Below are 19185 nucleotides of genomic sequence, written 5' to 3'. Positions count from 1 at the left end.
TTGATACAACGTGTAATTCAACTCCGAGACTTCGTAATGCCATTCTTGTTACTCGGTGTGGGCGGAAAGGCGTGCAGTGGCCATTGAGTCGACAGACAGCCTCACAGCCAAAAGTCGTGACACCAGCGCCATAATTCCACGCCATACCACCCGAACACCACCTCTCCCCCTCCCCTTCACTCTCCCCGCCAAACCTCCACCACAGCAACCATGCTCCCCCAACGAGTCAGCCGGCTCCTCCCCGCCCTCCGCCACTCCCCCCGCCGCCTCTACAGCACCACAACCGACAACCCCGTCCCCGCCAACAACCCCAAACCCGCGGTGTCGGAGAACGCATTCGCCGTCTCCAAAACCAACGCCACCCCTTCCTCTTCCACGGGCGCGCATGGCCGGGCTCTCGTCGAGAATCCCGAGGAGGGGGAGGAGATGAGGCAGATGCAGGCGCCGAATCGCGAAGGGACTTGGAGCCGGAGTCAGCAGCCGCGGGCGAAGGCTATGGTTGGCCCGAGGTTTGAGTCGATGATTATGAGGGATCAGGTGAGTGTCTACTCTTGCATTGGACGGTGGTCTCGATGCAGGGAATGGGGGCTGATTTGAGGGTTTTCTCGCTTCTAGCCCCAACCGTTGTCTGCTATGGAGCTCATCCACCAGCAACCCGTGCGCTGGACTAAGGAGCGCCGCGTCTCGTGCGATGGCGGCGGCGGCCCATTGGGTCACCCGCGCATTTTCATCAATGTCGACAAGCCGCAGATTTGCTGGTGCACGTACTGCGGCGTGCCATTTGTAAGACAAACCCCTCGATCTTGCTCTTCTACGTGGCGAAGGAAGGCTAACGTACGTATGCTGCAGGCGCACGAACACCACCGCAAACACCTCGAGAGCTTGCCATCGACGAGCTACCCCCTCGAACCGACGAATCAGCCCGCCCAGCTTCCGCGCTACGATCCCGGCAACGCGAAGACCGGGTCAACGGAAGCCTACCAGACGCCTACAGGAACTCCGTACGAGCAGAGATAGAGCAAGTAAAGAGAGTGCAGCGCAAAGAAATTCCATATTGTACATATGCCCATCGCATCATGCCCATCGCATCATGCCCATCGCATCATGCCCATCGCATCATGTCGCTTCAATCACCCCAATTGGCCCTAGAGTCGTACGGCCATATCACAATTTCTCTTTCACCATCCCTCTCCCACCATCATCTAGTCACATCTTTTCTCCCTGAATCGTCGCCACCAATTTCCTGGTATGCTTCTGTGCCCGAAACTCCAAGTACCATATCCCCTGCCACGTCCCCGTCGCCAATCGCCCATCTTTAATCGGTACAGTAACGCTCGCGCCCACCAGCGCACTCTTAATATGCGCCGGCATGTCGTCCGGCCCCTCAGCGTTGTGCCGGTATAGATTCCCCTTCTTATCCTCCGGCGCAAGGCGATCAAGCGCATCAGACATGTCTTCTCTAACCTGTGAACGAACGACACATCACGTCAGTTCCTCGCGACGTGCTTGCGCAGTGGTAAAGACGGGAATAGCGCAATCTCACCTCGGAATCCCAATTCTCATTCAGCGATAACCCAGCAGAAGTATGCTGCATGAACAAATGCAGAATCCCGACTTTGTACGCCGCGATTTCGGGGACCTCCTTCTCCACGATCGAGGTGATGAGGTAGGAGCCCCGCGCTTTGGAGGGGAGGGTGAATTGTTTTTGGAACCACGACATTGTGCCTGCGGCTTCTGCTTTTGCTACTGTTGCTGCGGTGGGGGGTTTGAGTGCTGCAACGTTACAGGCTGCTGGAGGGCAGCAGTTGCAGGTTGGGAGGAGCGCGGGTCTGGTGGAGGGGAGGAAGTCGGCGCCGAGATAGCTGAAGGGGAGGAGGATGGGGTAGAGGAGGAGTTGGAAGAGGTTGGGGAAGAAGGCGAGGATGAAGATTGCGAGGAAGAGGAGGGTGTTGCGCAGGTTGGGGTCGAAGGGCATTGAGTGTTTGCGGGATGAGGATGGGTTGGTGGAATTAAGAGGATGTGACGTCAAGGTGAAGTTTGGTGGGGTGGTGGTGTTTCGACTTCGCGGAGAGTACAACTTGCAATTGAAGGTGTGGGATGATTTAAGAAAGAAACGGATTTTCGAACGATGTTTGAAGCTGCTACGATTCCGTACTGTCCATTGTGCGCTCGCTGTAGACTGCGCATCGGACAAGTGGCATGATGGAGCCTTGCTCGGCTGCACAGCCATGGTGAGTGACCCGGAAGTGTTGGCAGCTTCAGGAGCTCCGTAGATTTAGACATAGCGTAGCCACGGTTATAGCAGTACCATCCCAAGTCATCGACGCTGAGAGAAGTACTCGTGTAGTCGACAGGGAATTGGGCGAGGGGTGGTCTGGCGGTGCGGGTGTGCTTTGGGGTCTCCATTCTCACTTCATCTTCTCCCCCTCCACCGTCCGCACAAAATACCAGCTGTCCTTGAACCTGGGGTCCATTTTCCAGACCCCCTCAAACTCTTTCACCGTCGCAAAAGCTCTACAGACAACCTCGTTAGCAATCCACATGCAAAACATTATATCGAGGGGGTGTATTCTCACCTCATCGTATGAGTGCCGTCGACCTCGACACACCAAACCATCTGATCGGCCTTCAAGCCCAGTGGCTCAACTTTACGCTCATCGTAAACACCCTCGCGCATGGCGATCTTCATGTTGTCCTCTTCCACTTCGGCCTTCGTGCGGCCTTGCCAGGCGTGTACTCCATGCTTGGCTTTCTTCTTCTTGGGCTGTTCCGCTTCCTCTTCCACGGGGGCAGAGAAGGGCTGATACGTCCACCCATTGTCTGGCGACACGAGCGGCACGCCGGGTTGCGCCAGGCCGTAGTATGCAGGGGCGGGATAGGCGTAAGGCTGATAGTAGGGGTTGAAGGCGTATTGCAACTGAGGTGGGGCCATCATGTAGTAGGTGTTCTGTTGGAAAGGCTGTTGAGGCTGGGGCGGAACGGCGATGGGCTGCATTGGCTCTGGCTTCACTTTGGCTGGATTTGGCTCTGCTGGTTTGGCCTTTGCGGGTTTGGCATCCTTTTGCGGCTGGTCAGTGGGCTTGTACGTCCATTTGTGCGAACCGTTGGAAGCGTTGTGGCCGGAGGCGATGGTGGAGGCTGCGCCGGAGTCGCTGCTGTCGTCCGACCAGTGCTCGTACTCGCTCGCTTCGGCCATGATGGAGGAAGAGTGAACGATGATGAACGTGAGTGGTTGAATGTGGTGAGAGGGATGAAGTGTGAAGAAAAAGTGTGTTGTGTGTCAGGTGTGATGAGTCGGCAGTCGCGATGGTGTAGTGCGACGCGTGATGCAATGCGAGCGAACTCTAATGAATTAGGAAGGAGCGCTCACCTTTGCTTCACTTCTCGACGACCTTGGCGCGGGGATGTAGATATGGCGACTCTCGATCTGGGCCTCTTGTTTCGCCGCCTCTTCGATGGGGTCCTCGAGCCAGGCATCTGCAAACGGCCAACAGCACCAACACATCTTTCAACATGGTCTCGCGCTGTTGATGAGGTCGGAAAGCGGGCAAAGCGAAGTCGTGGCGCGATGAGATGACGAGCTAGCACGGTCCGAGGCCACCTCACTCGATCACGTGCAACCACGTTCGTCATCCGCACCGCGAAGTTCACCTTCACCGCTGAGATTCAGGGGCCCGCCGCGATCAAAGATCCGCCAAATACGGAATGGCAGCCATGGCACCGGCCTTCTCCACCGACTTCGACGCGGCCAACGAGGCGAAATCAAGCGCGGACTGGTAGTCGAAAGGCCCTCCTGCATGTCTTACGCGCTGAACCGCATACGCGCCAACAAATGTGTCGCCAGCAGCGGTCGTGTCCACCACCTTCACCTTTCGAGCCGGCACGCGACCTGATGCTCCAGAAGCCGTGACGTACACCAGACCTTCGCTGCCAAGGGTGATGATGACTGCTTCTTTGACTCCCCATCTGAGGAACAGCGGGGCTAGCTCCTCGGGCGTGAGTTTTTGGTGGTTCTTGCTTTCGTCGAATCGACCTGCTAGGATCTCCGACTCGGTCTCGTTCATGATGAGAGTGTCGATGTCCTGGTACGCGAAGTCGGGAAGCAGAAGCGCGGGAGCAGGGTTGAGAATGACATGCTTCCCGCTTTCACTCGCTTTCTTCATGTTGTGCAGGACCTACAAGTCAACATCAGCGAACCGATTTCCCACCCTCTCGAACCACGGGAAGAATGGAAACTCACCACCTCAAGCGGGATCTCCAACTGAAACACCACCATCCCCGCCCCCTTCGGCACCAAATCCCACTCAGCACTAACCACCTTCTCAAAAGCAAAATTCGCATTCGCCGTAATCAAAATCCGATTCTCCCCCGTCTCCTCCTCAACGATAATATTCGCAATTCCAGTCTTCTGACCGCTCAACTTCCGGACACAGCTCGTGTCGATGCCCTCCTTCCCAAGACCAGCGAAGTAGTCGGCGCCGAAAATGTCGTCCCCGACATTCCCGACCATGCTGACGCGCACGTCTTTGGGAGCGAGCCGGGCGCAGGCTACGGCTTGGTTGGCGCCTTTGCCGCCGAAGCCCGTGTCGAAGGAGAGGGCGGCGAGCGTTTCGCCTGCGGCTGGCATGCGCTTGGTGCGTGTGATGAAGTCTATGTTTAAGGAGCCGATGATTGCTATGGAAGTTGGTTGGGCCATTGTGGGTGTTGTGCTGGCTTCTGCGATCTTGTCACTTTCTTCTGATGCGATTTCCCGGTCAGACGAAGAAATGGTGTCTATTCAAAAGGTCTTGTAGAGTGCGGAGGGAGGGCAGGAAATTGAAGTGAAGTCCAGATCGCAGCTTAAGCCGACGCGGAAATGAGCCGCATTGCTGGACAGACCGCGTCAAGCCACCTACCCCGACCTGCGAGCATACGCAGGCTATCAAGAAGAATGAAAAGGAATCTCTAGTTGGTAGGAGGAACGTAGCCAACGGCATTTATCAAAAGCCTCGATACAAGAGCGAAATAAAGGGAACTCCGAGAATTCCGAGAATTCCGAGCATGGCAAGCAGTATTTCGCAAGGCTACGGCTTGTGGTCCGCAAAGTACTAATGGACACTTCCGGTTATGCATTCTTCGCCACTCTCCAGCTACCCACGATCTTCACCATTTGTCATGACCATCCCACGGCATACGCAGCCAAGTCTTCCCATCCCCATCCTGCGCTCCATCAAAAGCATGCTCAAACGTCCTCTCACTTCCCCTCCCACTCGCACTCCGACTCACACTTCCACCTCCCCATCTCCCCCCCTCCTCCAACCCCTCTCCCCCACCAACGCTCCCAAACCCAACCTCCCTAAACCACCAATTCCCACCCGCATACGCGCCCCGACCACTACTCGACCTCGAGAAGTTCCTTCTTCCCTGCCCACTCTCCTCCCTTACCTCCTCCCGCTGAATCCTCTTCCACTCCTCAAACGTCAACCTTAAAGCGCCGCCCGCCGCGCCATTAGGCACGTTTATCGCTGCTTGGGGCGCTTCTTGGAATTCTGAGGGGGCGATGCTGAGTGGATGGGGGGAAATCCAGCCTCGGCCTGCGTAGATTGTTAGGGGTGGGGTTTGGGGGGATGAGTAGTGGTGGGATGAATGGTGGGCATGGTGAGTACGATGGGATGAGAAGGAGGCGGCGGCCGAACGAGTGGATGCCGAGTATCTATTTGAGTGCTCTGCCCTCGTGTGATGGGATTCGGATGCTGCGTGTGAGGAGTGGGAGGACGCTTGCATCACGGATTGTTGCTCGGAACCGCCGTTGGCCAAGGAAGTTGGTTTGTTCGCATTGAGCGCCGAGTTCTTCTCTTCCGTCCATGCGCGCTCTGATACTTGCTGCGCGGAAACGCTTCGTACTTTGCTAGCCGAAGCAAGCGGCGGCGAATGCGCGCCTGCATCCCTTTGTGATCCGGCGACAGTCATCCTGCTTGAAGCCAGCGATAACGCTCTTGACGGGCCGTGGAGGATGCCTTCGAATCGGCCTTCGGAAGCTCGACCAGACGATCTCGTGGAAAGAGTTGAAGCGGCCTTTCCGACCGATGGCATTTTTAGAACGGCCGGGATGGCGCCAGACATCATTACTTCAGCTGCCATTCTCGCCTCTGCTGCCCCTTTCGCTTCCGCTGCCGCTTTCGCCTCGGCCTCGCGCTGCTCGTTCAAGCGCTCCTGCGCGAGCCTTTCTTCGCGCAGGCGTCTTGCGATCTGCGCCGCTTTGATGTCTCTCTCAGCTGAATCTACTCGCTCGTCGCCCCCTTGCGATGGCATGTTGCTTTTGGAGGGTTGTGACCTCGTTTGTAGTGGTGCGACAGTGACGGCCGTGTAGTTGATATTCGGCAGCTCCATCATCCGCTCCTCGCCGTTTTTGCTCACAATCCGTACGGCGCGCTTACTCTTAGAGCTTGCGCGTGACTTGATGGAGATGGCACTTTCGCGCTTTGGTGTTGGCTGAGGTGCTGTCGGCTCTGCGCGAGTCTTCTCTTTTGCGACCTCTCCTTTCTCAGTGTTGGCTTTGTTGATGACGGGTGATGGGAGAACCGGCCGTCTTACCACCTTCTCCTTCCCATCTTTCCTGGCAATACGAATGCCTCGCGTATCATGCTTGGGCACGTAAAAGCCCTTCATCAGCTTTGGCAATTCGATTTTCTCAGGTTTCGACTCTTCCTGCTCTCGCCCAATTGCAACAGCGCCATCTCCCGGCGCACTTGCTGCCTCTTGTTGTTTTCTCTGCCACTCAGTCGCTTTGGCAAGTCTTTTGACGACACTTCCATCCAGCGGTCGCACGTGACTAGGCATGCAATTTCCCCCTGGAGAGAGGTGGTGGAGTGTAGGACAGGCGTCATCGATACCCGAGCCAAAGACCGTGCTTCTTACTGACCAGTGGCCTGAGCGAGGGCCATTGTAGCCTAGATTCTCTCGTGCGAGAGGCGGTCCGCCTGGGGCTCGTGAAGCGGGTGCGGCGGGGCCGAAGTGGATTGTTTCGTTGGAGTCGTCTATGGCGGAGGCGGTGTCCAAGCCTTCCATGTTGGATGGTGCTGGAATGTGGATCGGATGGCAGAAGCTGCGTTTGTAGGAAGTATGCGCTGAGGAGGAGAACTTGACGTAGAGGAGGTGACGTTCTGGCAGTCTAGCGACGGGAACAGTCGAATTCGTCAACGCGAGCCTTCCAGTGCCTGATTGAGCCTCAGATCAGGAGCCAGAAGGAGAATTCGGCGAGCGTGACAGCAGAGACAAATGCACATGAAAATCATTCCTTCGTCAGACATCATCACAACTTGGCCTTTTGCTTCTTCTCATTCCCCTCCCACTGCCTCTTGATCCACCACATCCTCACATAACTCCAAGTGCCGGTGAGCGCAGCAAGCGGCGGACACAACAACAGCAACCAGCCCCACCACGGCGGACTGCCCTTCCTCACCACCGTCATGACACGATCAATCTCCTTCTTCAGCGCTGCTTTGTCCCCATCATTCCACACCACGACTCCCGCCCGCTCTCCCCGAGAAAGACACTTCTTCGCCTTGTCCCGCACATCCCACTGCGCCGCCACGCGATTCTTCGCATCCTCCTCGGTCAAATGTTCGTCCCGCTCCCTCAACCGCTTCATCTGAATCTCCGGCTCACTGACAGCGACCACCATAATCGTCCCACACATCGGCTCCCACCCGCTCTCAAACAGCAGCGGAACATCCAACACCACCGCCCAGTTTCCCCGTAGGTACGCCAGCAGCATCTGACGGTACATCTCCTTCCGCACAGCAGGGTGCACAATGCCATTCAGCACTTTGCGATCGCTGTCTTTGCCCTCGCCGAACACTCTACGGCCGAGAGCGGGGCGATTCAGTGGTCTGCCTTTGCCGTTGTGCCCGTGCTCGCCGCCATTGTTGGGCGTCGCTTCTACGAGGAGGTCGGGGGTGGAGGGGCCGAAGTGGTCGACGATCTTTTGGTAGCCTGCTGTGCCGGGCTCGACGACCTGGCGGGCGACTTTGTCGGCGTCGACGATGGGGAGATTGTAGGGTGGGGAGGAGAGGATTTGGGAGACGGTGGATTTGCCGGTTGCGATGCTGCCGGTGAGGCCGAGGAGGAGCATGGCTGTTGTGACTGAGGGGGACTTAAATGATCTGTGACTACATGTACAGTTTCACGATGAGGAGGCGGATGGGCGAAGAGTGAGGTTGGTCGTCAAGCAGCAATGGCGTCAGGCGGAGCTCGTTAGTTAACGTTATCTAACCAGTGGACCTCGGCTGCCCTAACTCTCTCTCCGTAAATCAATGCTCACAAATACCTCACTTGTACTTCTTGTCTCTGCATATCTTCTCCTTCCTCTGCCTTTCGTAGTTGGACTCTAGCCGTTCCACGCGCCTGACTAACACACATTTACGATGGTGTGGCTTGTGGAGCTTCACAGGGTCGACAGGGGCCATCTTGAGATGATGCTTCTCCGCCATGCAGGTGGCATGATCTAGATCTTGTACATCACTGCATGTACTCATCGCCCCGCGCTACTCCGTCGTGCCGATCGCTCTGGCGATGATTGAATGCCCAATGCGGCCGCAGTAGTGCGAAAGCTACGTGGCACCGCGTGTGGGCGCTCTCATCCTTGGACGCATTTGATGAGAGAGCGATGCTAAACTTCAGAGGTACCTCCGCGGAAGCACTGTCAACCGTGCACACATACCGAGCACCCCTGGCACCATGGTGCTACGGCCGTAAGGGAGACTGTCTGTCATGCGCTCCTATATTACTGCACTCACGTCCGCCATGCATCCCATTTACGGCCTGGCATCTGCTTTCTCTTGAGCCTCCACGCACACAATCCTCACGAATACCCTAACCTTGACCGCGAGCAGCTATGGGTCAGGCAATCACGTGGCTCCTGTGTGCCGTCGCTGCTCTATCTGTGCCTGCTAGTGCCTTCCATTGGTCTGGCTCGGTCTGCACGCGGGACCCCTACTCCTACATCCTGCCTCTGTCCGGCTATCCTCCCGCCGAGTCTTTCTGCGCCTCTGCCTACCCGTTGAAACCAGTCACACACACCGTGACAACGACCCCATCGTCTATCACGAGTACGACAACAACATCAGTGACGCTCACAACGACAACCATCACCAGGTGTGTACACATTCGTGCCATCTACATCCCCTTGTCCTCGTCGTAGAAGCTGACGTCTTTAGCAGTACTGTAGACGTACCCGCCCAAAAGAAGCGAGACAACCCAGCCAAGGCTAGCCAATGGCATGACTGCTCCTCCCGACTACGACACGCCGGAGGTTGTTTCCTAAGCACGGCGTGTTCCTGCATTCAGACGCCGTCTACAACGACCGTGACGAAGACTGCGCCACCACGCATTGATTCGACCAGCATCTCTACAGTCGACTCGACCTCCATCATCACCACCGTCGACGCAACGACAACAGTTTGCACGGCGGGCACTATCGCTAACCCTAGCGGGCCTGGCTATTTCAGCACCGCTTGCGGAACCTCCGTAATTCCCATTTTTACGCCCACGCCTGACTCCGCCACGTCCTTTGACTCCTGTCTAGCGTCTTGCGCTGGGCGTACCGAGGTATCCACGGGAGCGTGCTGTGCGGTGGATTTCGACGTCAGCACTGGCGTGTGCAACCTCCAGATAACAATGAGCGACAGCTCCACGTGCACGTACGGTTATACCTACACCCCGGACCCCGCCTACGACTACGCCATCTACTATAACCCTTCATAGCTTGACACGTCAGCATGCTTTCCCGCCTCGTTCGTTCCACTTCCAACTGCTTCAAACCATCGTGCATGTCGCCAAATTCGCTGGTTCCCCGTACGAGCCTTATGCCCGCTCGTCTGTAGCCTTTGCCCAGCCTCGCGGCGGCTTCACGCCGAAATTGGAGTTAACGACACCAAGAGCGTCGTTGATAAGCATCACTGTTCTCTGATGTGGCATCAGCACTTTCTCCTCATTAGCTACAGGTAGAGCTGACTGTGAGGGACGGAAACATCCTCAGGCTGCGAAGCTTATTGGCACGGCTGAAGCATGCCCCGCAGTTCATTACACGAGATGACCGAGTGCTGAGTGATGGAAGCGAGAAGCATTCTTCGTCCAACCAGACCTACAACCCAGCCTCTTGCATCTCCGATTTGACCTATACAATGCTAATACCAACGTCTCGGCGCTTCAACATAGCCCGCACCCCATCCACACAACCACCACCATGGGATCGATCGAAGAGCCACCAGCGACCATCTCCTCCACGATCCCAATCGTAGACTTCTCGAAATGGATCCACGGCAAAAACCAGGCCGATCGACTGGTAGTGGCACGTCAAATCACCGATGCTTGCCGCAGTGTTGGTTTCGTCTATCTAACGAACCACGGCCTGTCCCAAGACCGCGTAGACGAAACCTTCACGATCAGCAAGCAGATGTTCGCTCTCCCGCTCGAAGACAAAATGAAAGCACCGCATCCCCCCGGCTCCGCTCACCACCGCGGCTACTCGGCCCCAGGCTCAGAGCAGGTGAGCAAGTCCAACGCCGACGACGCCAGCCGGCCAGCCGGCACGCCGCCCGCCGCCGCGGTCAAGGAGTGCAAGGAGAGTTACGAAATCGGGAGCGAGGAGGACGCGGAGCAGCCAAACATCTGGCTGCCGGAAGACACGCTGCCCGGCTTCCGCCAGACCACCATCGCTTTCTACTGGGCCTGCCACGAGCTCGCCACCGCCGTCTTGCATGCCCTCTCCCTCGGCATCGGACTGCAGGAGGAGGCGCTGCTCACCCAGTACCACACCGGCCATCACAATCAACTGCGCCTCTTGCACTACCCTCCCGTCCCCGCGGCGGAGGTGGAGAGCGGGAGCGCAGCGCGCATGCCGCCGCATGCCGACTTTGGGAGCATCACGCTGCTCTTCCAGGACGATTGCGGCGGGCTGCAGATTGAGGATCCTCGCGTGCCGAACAAGTTTCTGCCCGCCACGCCGGTACCGGGGGCGTGCGTGGTGAACGTGGGGGATTTGTTGATGCGGTGGAGCAATGGTGAGATGAGAACTCCGCCATCCCCTTCGATGGCCGTTACAATCGAAAGGTCCGCTAACGCCTTTGTCCCAACAGACTACCTCAAATCCACTCGCCACCGCGTCACGCTTCCGCCGCTGGCAGACCGATTCCAAGGCGAGGAGAGAATCACTCGCGATCGGTACTCGCTCGTGTACTTTGTAGGACCCCTGCTTGATACGGTCATCGAGTGCCTTCCCGCTTGCGCGGACGCAGCCCATCCGGCGAAGTATGAGCCTGTTACTCGGCGCGAGTTCTCCAAGATGAAGTTTGCCGCCGCGTATGGGGATGGGAAGTAGCGTGGCGTGGGCGGTTGGACATGATGAATTGATGATTGTGCGTCAGGCGAGGGGTCATGATGATGTAGCCGAGCGTGAGGATTCCATCGCGCAGATGTGGATGGGACCGTGCCGAACAAGTTACTCATTCGAACACATGTCCAAGCCTTGCCCGTGCAATCATGCTCCTCAGCGATACCCCATGCGCGAAGCAGAAGACTGCGGACAATCCTTCTTCATATGCCCCTGCTGCCCGCACTGAAAGCACTTCATATCCCTCCCACCCGCCTGCCGCCCCGGCGTGCCGCCCCCGCCAGAAATGCTGGTGAGCGTGTTAAGCTTCACCTGCTTCTTGCGTCGCTCGTCCGCGAGGCGTGCAGCTTCCGCCTTCTCCGCTTTCCGCTTCGCTTTGCGCTCTGCGCGTGCTCTGTCGCCCGCTTCTTTGCGGCTTTGGGCAATCATTGCTTTTGCTCCTGTTGGGTCGTCGCTTTCGTCGTCTTCGTCGTTGTCGTCCTCGTCGTTGGAAGATCCAGAGCCGGACTCCGAGTCGGATGAAGATAGATCTGGGTTCTGTTGTTTCTGTACACGGGTGAGCGGTGATCGAACATTGTCTGGGCGTCAACGTACCTCTAGCCGTCGATTGAACTTCCCAAAACTTCTTCGCCCATGCATTCGAGTCGATGGTACTTGGTCGTCTTCATCTTTGACCGGTACAGCAGAATCCGCAGCGTCAAGAGCAGAGTATCCCGCAGACACGATCCGGAGAGGCGTTTGCTGTGCTGTCGGCTCTTGCTTCTTAACACTCAAATACCACTCCGTCTCGTCAAGGTGTGATGTGATAGGAGTTCCCCCGACCGGCGACGCGGTTCCCGTGAGTGCTTCCCCTTCACTGCCCTCTGCTCTCGACCGCGGTGTGGTGGAGGGCGTGGAGTGGACAGTTCCATTGGATAATCTCTGTCTCTTTGCAGGTGGCTCGAGCGAGCGGGTGCTTGGTGTTTGGGAGGGAGAGGCGGATGAGCGTTGCATGAACTATGTGCTTTCAGTCAGTATGTGCTCATGCAGAATATCTAAACGCCGTTCAAACGAACCTTCATGTTCATGAGTCGCGAAGACATGCTCTTCGCCTGCTTGTTGGGTTGCGCCATGTCGTTTCAGGCCGAGCAGGTAACATGCGAGGCCTCTGGACGCCTTTGAAAAAGACGCACGCTCTGAGCGTCGAGTTCAGCTGATTGTGGTAGTGAAGAAACTCCCCACCGGCATGTTGTGTGAAGTTCAAACGTGATGGCGTTCCTAAAGTTATTAGCTGCAAACAACCTGTAACTTTTGGAAATGCGTGACGTGACGCAAAAGTCGATGCATCGGCACGACCTTTGTCCCCGAAGCTTGTCTGCGTCCATGACAGATCGTTGTCCAGTCTCGGACTCCTCGACTCAACTCAGTGCTATTTCTACAATGCATCGTGCTCAAGTTTAGAGAGGACACTGCCCTTCATCAACTGTCGTGGGCTGGACCACATCATCGAAATCAGCAGAACAGCATCGTATTTGGAACACGGTCAACATGGCTGTAAATCAAACACGTCTTGCTTGTCCTATATCAATAGACGACCACTAATTGAGCGCATTTCGGCATCCTAGGCGCAGCCAAAATCATCCACATGTCTTTCATTGACCCCGACCCGACTGTAAACCTCAAGTAAGATCGTCGAGGAGCTTCGTGGTATTGCCGGCGGTCGCGGGGGCAGATCCGACAGCGTATAGAGTGAGGGCCTCGCTTTGTACAGGTACCGAGGGTCCGATACTGACTATGTCTTCCACGAGATTATAATTATAGAACACCGCGCCTGCCTCCACCCCACTCACCGAGCAGGTGAAGGGACACGTACCGTCCACATCGGTCGCGACTGCACAGGTAAGGACGCTTGTGTTGGAGGATACACCGTCCGTGAAAATGACGAAGTATGTCTGGACCTCGCCGATTTGCTGGACCGCGATACGTCCCGCGGTGCTAGCCGGATTGGACGGACCTGGATACACGATGACGAGCGATCCGTTGCCTAGGAGGGTGTACGTGGCAGGATTGGTCGGGTTGAGGATGTTACCGACGAGGAAGAATTCATCGGCTTGTTGGCGAGGATTCAGGAAGGAGTTTCCCTCGTTGGAACCAACTTCGTAGAGTGAGAATGTCTGAACGGCGTTGACAGTTGTGGTCGAAGTTCTAAGCAACACGTCAGCAGTTCTCTCGAACAAGGCCACAACACGGGAAACGACAAGCGTGGTGTGTTATGACTTGGAAGTGTTGTGCCCAGGAAAGACCTTGAAAATGGGAAAAGGAAAGAGAAGATACGCACGTGACAGTGTGGACGACGGACGCTGTAGATGTAACGGCGGTCTTGGTGATTGTTTTGATGATCGTCGAGGTCGCAGGGTGAAGACATTTGCAGCAAGACGATGCGGAGGGACCAAGAGGGTAGTGCGACCACGCCTGGGGCTTCGGCGTTTGGTGTGCTTCACGTTTCACAGGCGTAGTGGTGGACGACGTTGTAGCGGGCACTGCGCAAGAAGTGACGATGCTTGTGGCGGCGACGGATGTTGTGCGAGTAATTGTAGTTCTGCCCACGGGTCATCAGCTTCAGAGCACAGCACCTTATGAGGGCAGAGGGCAGACGTACGAAGTGTGGATTGTCTTTGTCGTTGTCTTCGTCACCGTTGGAGCCCACCTCGCAGGGTAGTACCAAGAGCAGAAGGCGGTGGCCTGGGATTGTTGATGCGCGGCGTAGACTTGTTCGACGGCCTTGGAGCAGCCGGGCCAGGAATCACCACTGCCATGCCAGGAATCACCGCCACGAGGAGATTTGGGCGAGGCGGCGGCAGTACCGAGAATGGCCAAGATGAGAGTTGTGAGACGCATGCTTGTGGATGAGAGAGTGCAAGGTCGCGCGCACCCGTTTCTGGGGGAAGGGGGCACTTTTGATTAGACGCGATCGTCCAAGGGCACGAGCTACCTGCGCGTTACGGCCGTAAGGGGGTATACAGTACTTGTAGCGCTCCCGAGATTCGGAAAGACTAAACAAAAGTTAGAGTCTAGACTCAAACCCAGCGACAACGCGGAACTTGGTTTTTTCAGTCGCGTCTGTCGCATATTGAGATAGGTATAGAGCCTTCGATGTCGCCGCGATCGAGGGTTAGATGATCCGCCAAACCATTGGATACATGCCATGCCTACGTAGCATAGAACTGGAATCCGAGGTCCGGATGGACAATGCGCCACCTCTATGCGGGATACTGTATGCAGGGCCGATGTCTGCAGGCAAGGGTGAAGCAATCTCCGCGGAGTACCCAAGTCTGTATGATCGTCGCCCCGTTTGTTTACGTAAGCTGGCTCCAGCACATGCAACATGGCGCGGTTGTCAGCGGTGTCAGCACTAGAGACGTCCCAACTCGTCATCATCGTGTAGTTCGAGGGAATTCCATCTGCGCAGGACTCGGACCGACTGATCAGTTCCGACAGCCACCTGATACCATCGCCTCTTGAACAGGCCTCGACATGGCCGTAAGCTAGAAACACCTTCCGTTCGCCGGATAGATAACCGCTAACCAGAACTCGCCAGTTCCTTGTCAACGCGTACAACTGGTGGCAAGGCGTGAACCAAGTCAAAGCGGAGCTAAAGAAAGATGAAAAGACCTTCCGCTTCGGCATCTTAGGCGCAGCCCGAATCAACTACATGGCCTTTATCGACCCCGTTCAAACACATCCCGGTGCAACCATCGTCGCTATAGCAGCCCGCGAAAAGAAACGAGCGCAGGGCCAAATCGATTCGTACAGCCTGGGGACAGAGTGTAAAGCCTACGGCTCGTATGCAGAACTCCTCGCCAATCCGGATGTCGACGCCGTGTACATCCCGCTGCCCAACGGCCTGCATTGCGAATGGACCGTGAAAGCACTGGAAGCTGGGAAGCATGTTTTGTTGGAGAAGCCGTTTACTTCTAACGCAGAGCAAGCGCGGCAAGTTCGCGATGCGGCTGAGCGGACGGGGAAAGTGGCGCTGGAGGCTTATCATTGGCGATTCCATCCCGCTACACATACAGTCAAGTCGATCATCGAGAGTGGCAAGTACGGGTATCCCACCGCTGTCTCCGTCAGTATGATCCTGCCCGCCGGCATCGTGGGGAAAGGCGATATCCGCCTGAAATACGACGTTGGCGGCGGCTCGGCCATGGATCTCTCATACCAGTTCTCAGCCTGCACGCACTTGGGCTGTCGACCATCAGACTTGCCCAAAAGCACGATTCGAGTCCTCGAAGCCGTGCCGAGGATCAATGCGCAAGACAGCAAAATCGACGAAGCATTGACCACCAACTTCGTCATCGAGCAGGAGGGCAAACCAGCCGTGAAATGCCGCACACAAGGCAGCCTAGTCCCGCTTCCATTCCTCGGCTTCATCCCTCGTTTTTGGAATTTCCAAACGAGCGTCGAGGTTGAGTTGGAGAAGGCCAAGGTTGAATATCAAGGGTTCGTATTGCCTACTTTTGGCCATAAGATCATTGTGACGGAAAAGGAGAGTGGGAAGAAGACGACGGAAAAGGTGTACGTTGATGGACCTGTGTGGGGGAAAAGGGGCCAGCCTTGGTGGACGACGTATCGGTATCAGCTTGAGGCTTTTGTCGAGGCGGTCAGGGCGAAGGAGAGTGGGGAGAAGTATAAGGGCCCTTGGGTAGGACTGGACGAGTCGGAGAAGGTGATGAGTACGATTGATTTGGTTTATGAGAAGGCTGGACTGCCGAGAAGAGGTCTTTGACGTCGTTGATGACGTGGGCAAATTAGCAGGTGTGAATTCATGATATGCGCCTGGAGCGCCGCTCGCTATAACGCGGAGTAGACACAACAATCCCGGATGGATCAAATCGCTCTCCTGCACAAGCTTTCTCACTCATCAGTGGCGTTACTCTCAGCTGTGATTGCCGCCGCCGCTCCATCTCCATCCTCCTCCATCTTCTCCACCCCTCCCTCTCCACCCGCCAAAACCTTCGTCCTCACCCTCCCATCAACAGCACCCCCCGGAGTCCAACTAACCACCACGCCCTCCTCATCCACAGACTCCCAACGATACCGACTCAAATAATGCGGAATGGCGGCCAGCTGCGGCCCATACCTCTGCGTATTATCGTACAGCTCAAACAGCGGCACAGCCAAGAGCTTCATATTCTTGGGCACGCTCAGCACCTTTGCCTCCGGCAGCTGCACGAGGTACAGCTTTTTGCACTCCTTTGGTCGCGTGATGTGCGGGGGGAGGTAGGGGTACATGGAGGTTTCGAAGTTGGGGCGCCACCATTGGGAAATGGTGGAGTGGATTTCCCAGTCGGGGTTGTGGTTTGCTGCTTCGATTTGCGAGAGGGAGCCGGTGGGGGCGAGGCGGTCGTTTAGTCGGGTTTTGAGGCCTTCGATTTCGTCGCTGTCGTGCGGGAGGTAGTCGCCTGGTCTGGGTGTTTTTACTTGTTAGCTGGAGTCGCTGACCAAGGGGCTATGTGGGATGCTGGGGGCATACAGTTTGAAGAAGGCATTCGCTATCTGCAGCATGAGGACGTGAGGATGGTTGTGCTCGTGACAAACCAACACGCCTTCCGCCGTCCGTCGCATGCCATATTGCTCGTAGTATTCCTCTAGCCGGCGTAATCGGTCCTTCACCGACGGATCTTCCTCTGGCTGCGTTTCTTTCGTGCCGAATGTGTAGTTGCTGAGCGGGTAAAGTCGAATAGTGTCGGGTTGGCGATCGTCAAAGGGAAGGGAGAGTTGCGGCGGGATGGAGCTTTTCTGGTGTGACGGAGGTATTGTGGCCATTATTCCAAGGAGGGCGTGGAAAGGAGAATGACGTGAGGTCGGCGAGATTGCCAATGCGGAGGAGGAGGAGACAACTTAGAGTTTCGTGACAAGCCTTGCGCTTCGGATCGCGTCCGCGCGCGACAGGCGCGAGTGAGTGGAGACGTGTGGCGCGGGGGGGACTACGTGGCACAGCCTGACCAATGTAACATCACTTCCTTTCCTGCGGCCTCCACGGCAACGACTCGTGCGATGCAAACGAAGCAGCCCCAGCGCTGATCCTGGTCTTGCTGCATCATCCTTCTCAAGGGCACCCGCAGTCCACCTATAACGGGGCCGCAGCAGCCGGGACTTCACAATGTGTCGGTAGGTTGAAATCCCTCAAACCTCCATGTCTTTGCTTCTGTGCTCATGCAGTGTGGCAGGTGGTTCGCGTACATCTCGGCAAGCGAGCCTTGTCTCCTGGAAGACGTCCTCATCAATCCCAAGCACTCCCTTGCAAATCAGGTCCATGATCATTATCTTCCAAGGGTGAGCGCTGCCCATCCAGGCGGACTCCGCCCTGTCACTAACCGGTCTCTGTAGCTCCTTCCGCACGATGCCACTCCGTCCGAGGAACAAGATGCCAAAGCTCGCAATATGCTCTTCAACATTGACGGGCTAGGCGTGGCGTGGTACACTTCTTCCAATTCGGACTTCGAGAGAGGTAATACCGTAAGCCATTCTATGTCCATGTCTCGCTGTCAAAATGAGGCTGACAATGACGGCACAGGCTCAAAAGAAAGATGAAAAAGAGGGGCTACGACCTGCGCTGTAAGAAAACTGATTGCTAGACCCTCGTCTCCTCCTACAGTTCCTGACCATATCATCCGCCCGCTTAGGTACAAAACCATTCAGCCTCCCATGAACGATATGAACTTCCGATCTATCTGCGCAAACACCGAGACCAGAGTCTGCTTCGGACACATCCGTGCGGCTTCGAGTACAGCCATTACCCCGGTGAACAACCACCCCTTTGTCTTTGGGAGACATGGTGAGTCCACCACCTCTAGCGCTGTAGATAACAGCTCACTCACCATGCATACTTCCAGCCTTTATGCACAACGGGGCAGTTAGCGACTTCCTCACCATCTGCCGCGCAGTCAACGTCAAGCTCAGCGACGCAGTCTTCGCCAACATCTTCGGCTCCACCGACAGCGAGCACATCGCCGGCCTCTACATGACCTACCTGACCAACGGCGGCGACAAGACCTCCTTTGAGAAAGAGTACCCTGCCCACGAAATGGCCGCAGCAATGCACAAAGCCATCGCAACAATCATCGACCTCCAGCGACAAATCATTGGCGACGACAAACGCCTCCCCAACTCCCTCAATCTCTGCGCCACGGACGGAGTGAGATTAGTCGCCTGTCGCTTCCGCAACCACAAAACTTCCCAGCCGCCAACGCTCTACTACAGTTCCAAAGCCGGCACGACGCTGAACAGAAAGTTCCATGATCATCCCGACGGCATTAAGATTCCGGGCGTGACGGATACAGGGAAGGAAGCTGCTGCGCATGGAAAGCACGTTATTGTTGCCAGCGAGCCTTCGACGTACAAAGTGGAGGATTGGGAGCTGATTCCGAAGAATCAGTTCATTGTTGTTGAGGCTGATGGTGAATTCAAGTTGGCGGATCTACCTTATAAGACAGAGTGGGCTGCGGAAGATCATGATACGGGAAAGAAGTTGGACTGAGGGCGGCAAGTGAGTAGATGGGACGATGATGGTATTCCCTAGGTCAATATCTCAGTGTACCGCGCTTAGCCTAGAGCCTGATCACACTCTTTGCCACTGCCTCTCTTCAGTCCAACTCTAGCAAACAGCAAGTGTCAAGTCACGTGTGAAGATAAAAGCGGATGTGAATGATGCAGCTTCTACAGCTCCAAGCGGAAAGAGCAATCGACGCCTCAGGCCCAAACTTTTTTCTCAAACGTCAAACACCTTCCACCCCGCCTACCTCTCTTCTCTTTTACTTCAACCCAAGCACACA

At 56.2% G+C, this 19185-nt stretch overlaps 14 protein-coding genes across 14 annotated transcripts; 5 read left to right on the top strand and 9 right to left on the bottom strand.

Moving 5' to 3' along the window:
• The first annotated feature begins 138 nt into the window (after positions 1–138).
• Positions 139–1120, top strand: BDY17DRAFT_297465 (uncharacterized protein). The gene is made up of 3 exons (XM_033733604.1): positions 139–537; positions 616–783; positions 850–1120. Exons 1-3 carry the CDS (start codon positions 211–213, stop codon positions 1015–1017), a joined length of 663 nt encoding a protein of 220 aa, XP_033590038.1. The 5' UTR covers positions 139–210; the 3' UTR covers positions 1018–1120.
• BDY17DRAFT_297463 (uncharacterized protein) lies at positions 1064–2131 on the bottom strand. The gene is made up of 2 exons (XM_033733603.1): positions 1544–2131; positions 1064–1464 (listed from the first exon to the last, which is right to left on the bottom strand). The coding sequence occupies exons 1-2, from the start codon at positions 1973–1975 to the stop codon at positions 1207–1209; spliced, it is 690 nt and encodes a 229-aa protein (XP_033590037.1). The 5' UTR covers positions 1976–2131; the 3' UTR covers positions 1064–1206.
• BDY17DRAFT_280505 (uncharacterized protein) lies at positions 2113–2599 on the bottom strand (the record flags this gene model as incomplete). The annotated part of the gene is made up of 1 exon (XM_033732045.1): positions 2113–2599. A coding segment is annotated over exon 1 (294 nt), but the record flags the coding sequence as incomplete, so codon positions are not given.
• Positions 2409–3196, bottom strand: BDY17DRAFT_324194 (uncharacterized protein; the record flags this gene model as incomplete). Its single annotated transcript, XM_033737148.1, has 2 exons — positions 2409–2514; positions 2577–3196. 2 exons carry the CDS (start codon positions 3194–3196, stop codon positions 2409–2411), a joined length of 726 nt encoding a protein of 241 aa, XP_033590035.1.
• A 487-nt stretch (positions 3197–3683) lies between these two features.
• BDY17DRAFT_250575 (Ribokinase-like protein) lies at positions 3684–4696 on the bottom strand (the record flags this gene model as incomplete). The annotated part of the gene is made up of 2 exons (XM_033731080.1): positions 3684–4175; positions 4241–4696. The coding sequence occupies 2 exons, from the start codon at positions 4694–4696 to the stop codon at positions 3684–3686; spliced, it is 948 nt and encodes a 315-aa protein (XP_033590034.1).
• Positions 4697–4936: 240 nt separating this feature from the next.
• On the bottom strand, positions 4937–7169 carry BDY17DRAFT_147946 (uncharacterized protein). Its single transcript, XM_033729599.1, has one exon. The coding sequence runs from the start codon at positions 7045–7047 to the stop codon at positions 5143–5145; it is 1905 nt and encodes a 634-aa protein (XP_033590033.1). The 5' UTR covers positions 7048–7169; the 3' UTR covers positions 4937–5142.
• A 122-nt stretch (positions 7170–7291) lies between these two features.
• On the bottom strand, positions 7292–8113 carry BDY17DRAFT_310463 (dephospho-CoA kinase-domain-containing protein; the record flags this gene model as incomplete). Its single annotated transcript, XM_033735438.1, has 1 exon — positions 7292–8113. One exon carries the CDS (start codon positions 8111–8113, stop codon positions 7292–7294), a length of 822 nt encoding a protein of 273 aa, XP_033590032.1.
• Positions 8114–8696: 583 nt separating this feature from the next.
• Positions 8697–10048, top strand: BDY17DRAFT_147936 (uncharacterized protein). Its single transcript, XM_033729598.1, has 2 exons — positions 8697–9135; positions 9201–10048. Exons 1-2 carry the CDS (start codon positions 8876–8878, stop codon positions 9742–9744), a joined length of 804 nt encoding a protein of 267 aa, XP_033590031.1. The 5' UTR covers positions 8697–8875; the 3' UTR covers positions 9745–10048.
• A 177-nt stretch (positions 10049–10225) lies between these two features.
• BDY17DRAFT_250537 (thymine dioxygenase) lies at positions 10226–11359 on the top strand (the record flags this gene model as incomplete). The annotated part of the gene is made up of 2 exons (XM_033731071.1): positions 10226–11042; positions 11118–11359. 2 exons carry the CDS (start codon positions 10226–10228, stop codon positions 11357–11359), a joined length of 1059 nt encoding a protein of 352 aa, XP_033590030.1.
• Positions 11360–11778: 419 nt separating this feature from the next.
• BDY17DRAFT_147921 (uncharacterized protein) lies at positions 11779–12698 on the bottom strand. The gene is made up of 2 exons (XM_033729597.1): positions 12427–12698; positions 11779–12367 (listed from the first exon to the last, which is right to left on the bottom strand). Exons 1-2 carry the CDS (start codon positions 12481–12483, stop codon positions 11957–11959), a joined length of 468 nt encoding a protein of 155 aa, XP_033590029.1. The 5' UTR covers positions 12484–12698; the 3' UTR covers positions 11779–11956.
• Positions 12699–12907: 209 nt separating this feature from the next.
• On the bottom strand, positions 12908–14646 carry BDY17DRAFT_297454 (uncharacterized protein). Its single transcript, XM_033733602.1, has 3 exons — positions 14010–14646; positions 13689–13949; positions 12908–13555 (listed from the first exon to the last, which is right to left on the bottom strand). Exons 1-3 carry the CDS (start codon positions 14246–14248, stop codon positions 13030–13032), a joined length of 1026 nt encoding a protein of 341 aa, XP_033590028.1. The 5' UTR covers positions 14249–14646; the 3' UTR covers positions 12908–13029.
• Positions 14647–14884: 238 nt separating this feature from the next.
• Positions 14885–16136, top strand: BDY17DRAFT_324187 (uncharacterized protein; the record flags this gene model as incomplete). The annotated part of the gene is made up of 2 exons (XM_033737147.1): positions 14885–14890; positions 14949–16136. 2 exons carry the CDS (start codon positions 14885–14887, stop codon positions 16134–16136), a joined length of 1194 nt encoding a protein of 397 aa, XP_033590027.1.
• A 128-nt stretch (positions 16137–16264) lies between these two features.
• BDY17DRAFT_324186 (nucleotide hydrolase-domain-containing protein) lies at positions 16265–17176 on the bottom strand (the record flags this gene model as incomplete). The annotated part of the gene is made up of 2 exons (XM_033737146.1): positions 16265–16817; positions 16884–17176. 2 exons carry the CDS (start codon positions 17174–17176, stop codon positions 16265–16267), a joined length of 846 nt encoding a protein of 281 aa, XP_033590026.1.
• Positions 17177–17366: 190 nt separating this feature from the next.
• Positions 17367–19034, top strand: BDY17DRAFT_346031 (nucleophile aminohydrolase). The gene is made up of 6 exons (XM_033738091.1): positions 17367–17521; positions 17581–17686; positions 17741–17869; positions 17928–17968; positions 18037–18188; positions 18247–19034. Exons 1-6 carry the CDS (start codon positions 17514–17516, stop codon positions 18888–18890), a joined length of 1080 nt encoding a protein of 359 aa, XP_033590025.1. The 5' UTR covers positions 17367–17513; the 3' UTR covers positions 18891–19034.
• The last annotated feature ends 151 nt before the right edge of the window (positions 19035–19185 follow it).

This window comes from Neohortaea acidophila (assembly GCF_010093505.1).
Source record: "Neohortaea acidophila strain CBS 113389 unplaced genomic scaffold BDY17scaffold_5, whole genome shotgun sequence".
Taxonomy (NCBI): Eukaryota; Fungi; Ascomycota; class Dothideomycetes; order Mycosphaerellales; family Teratosphaeriaceae; genus Neohortaea; species Neohortaea acidophila.
This window is presented reverse-complemented; position numbering and strand designations above follow the sequence as displayed.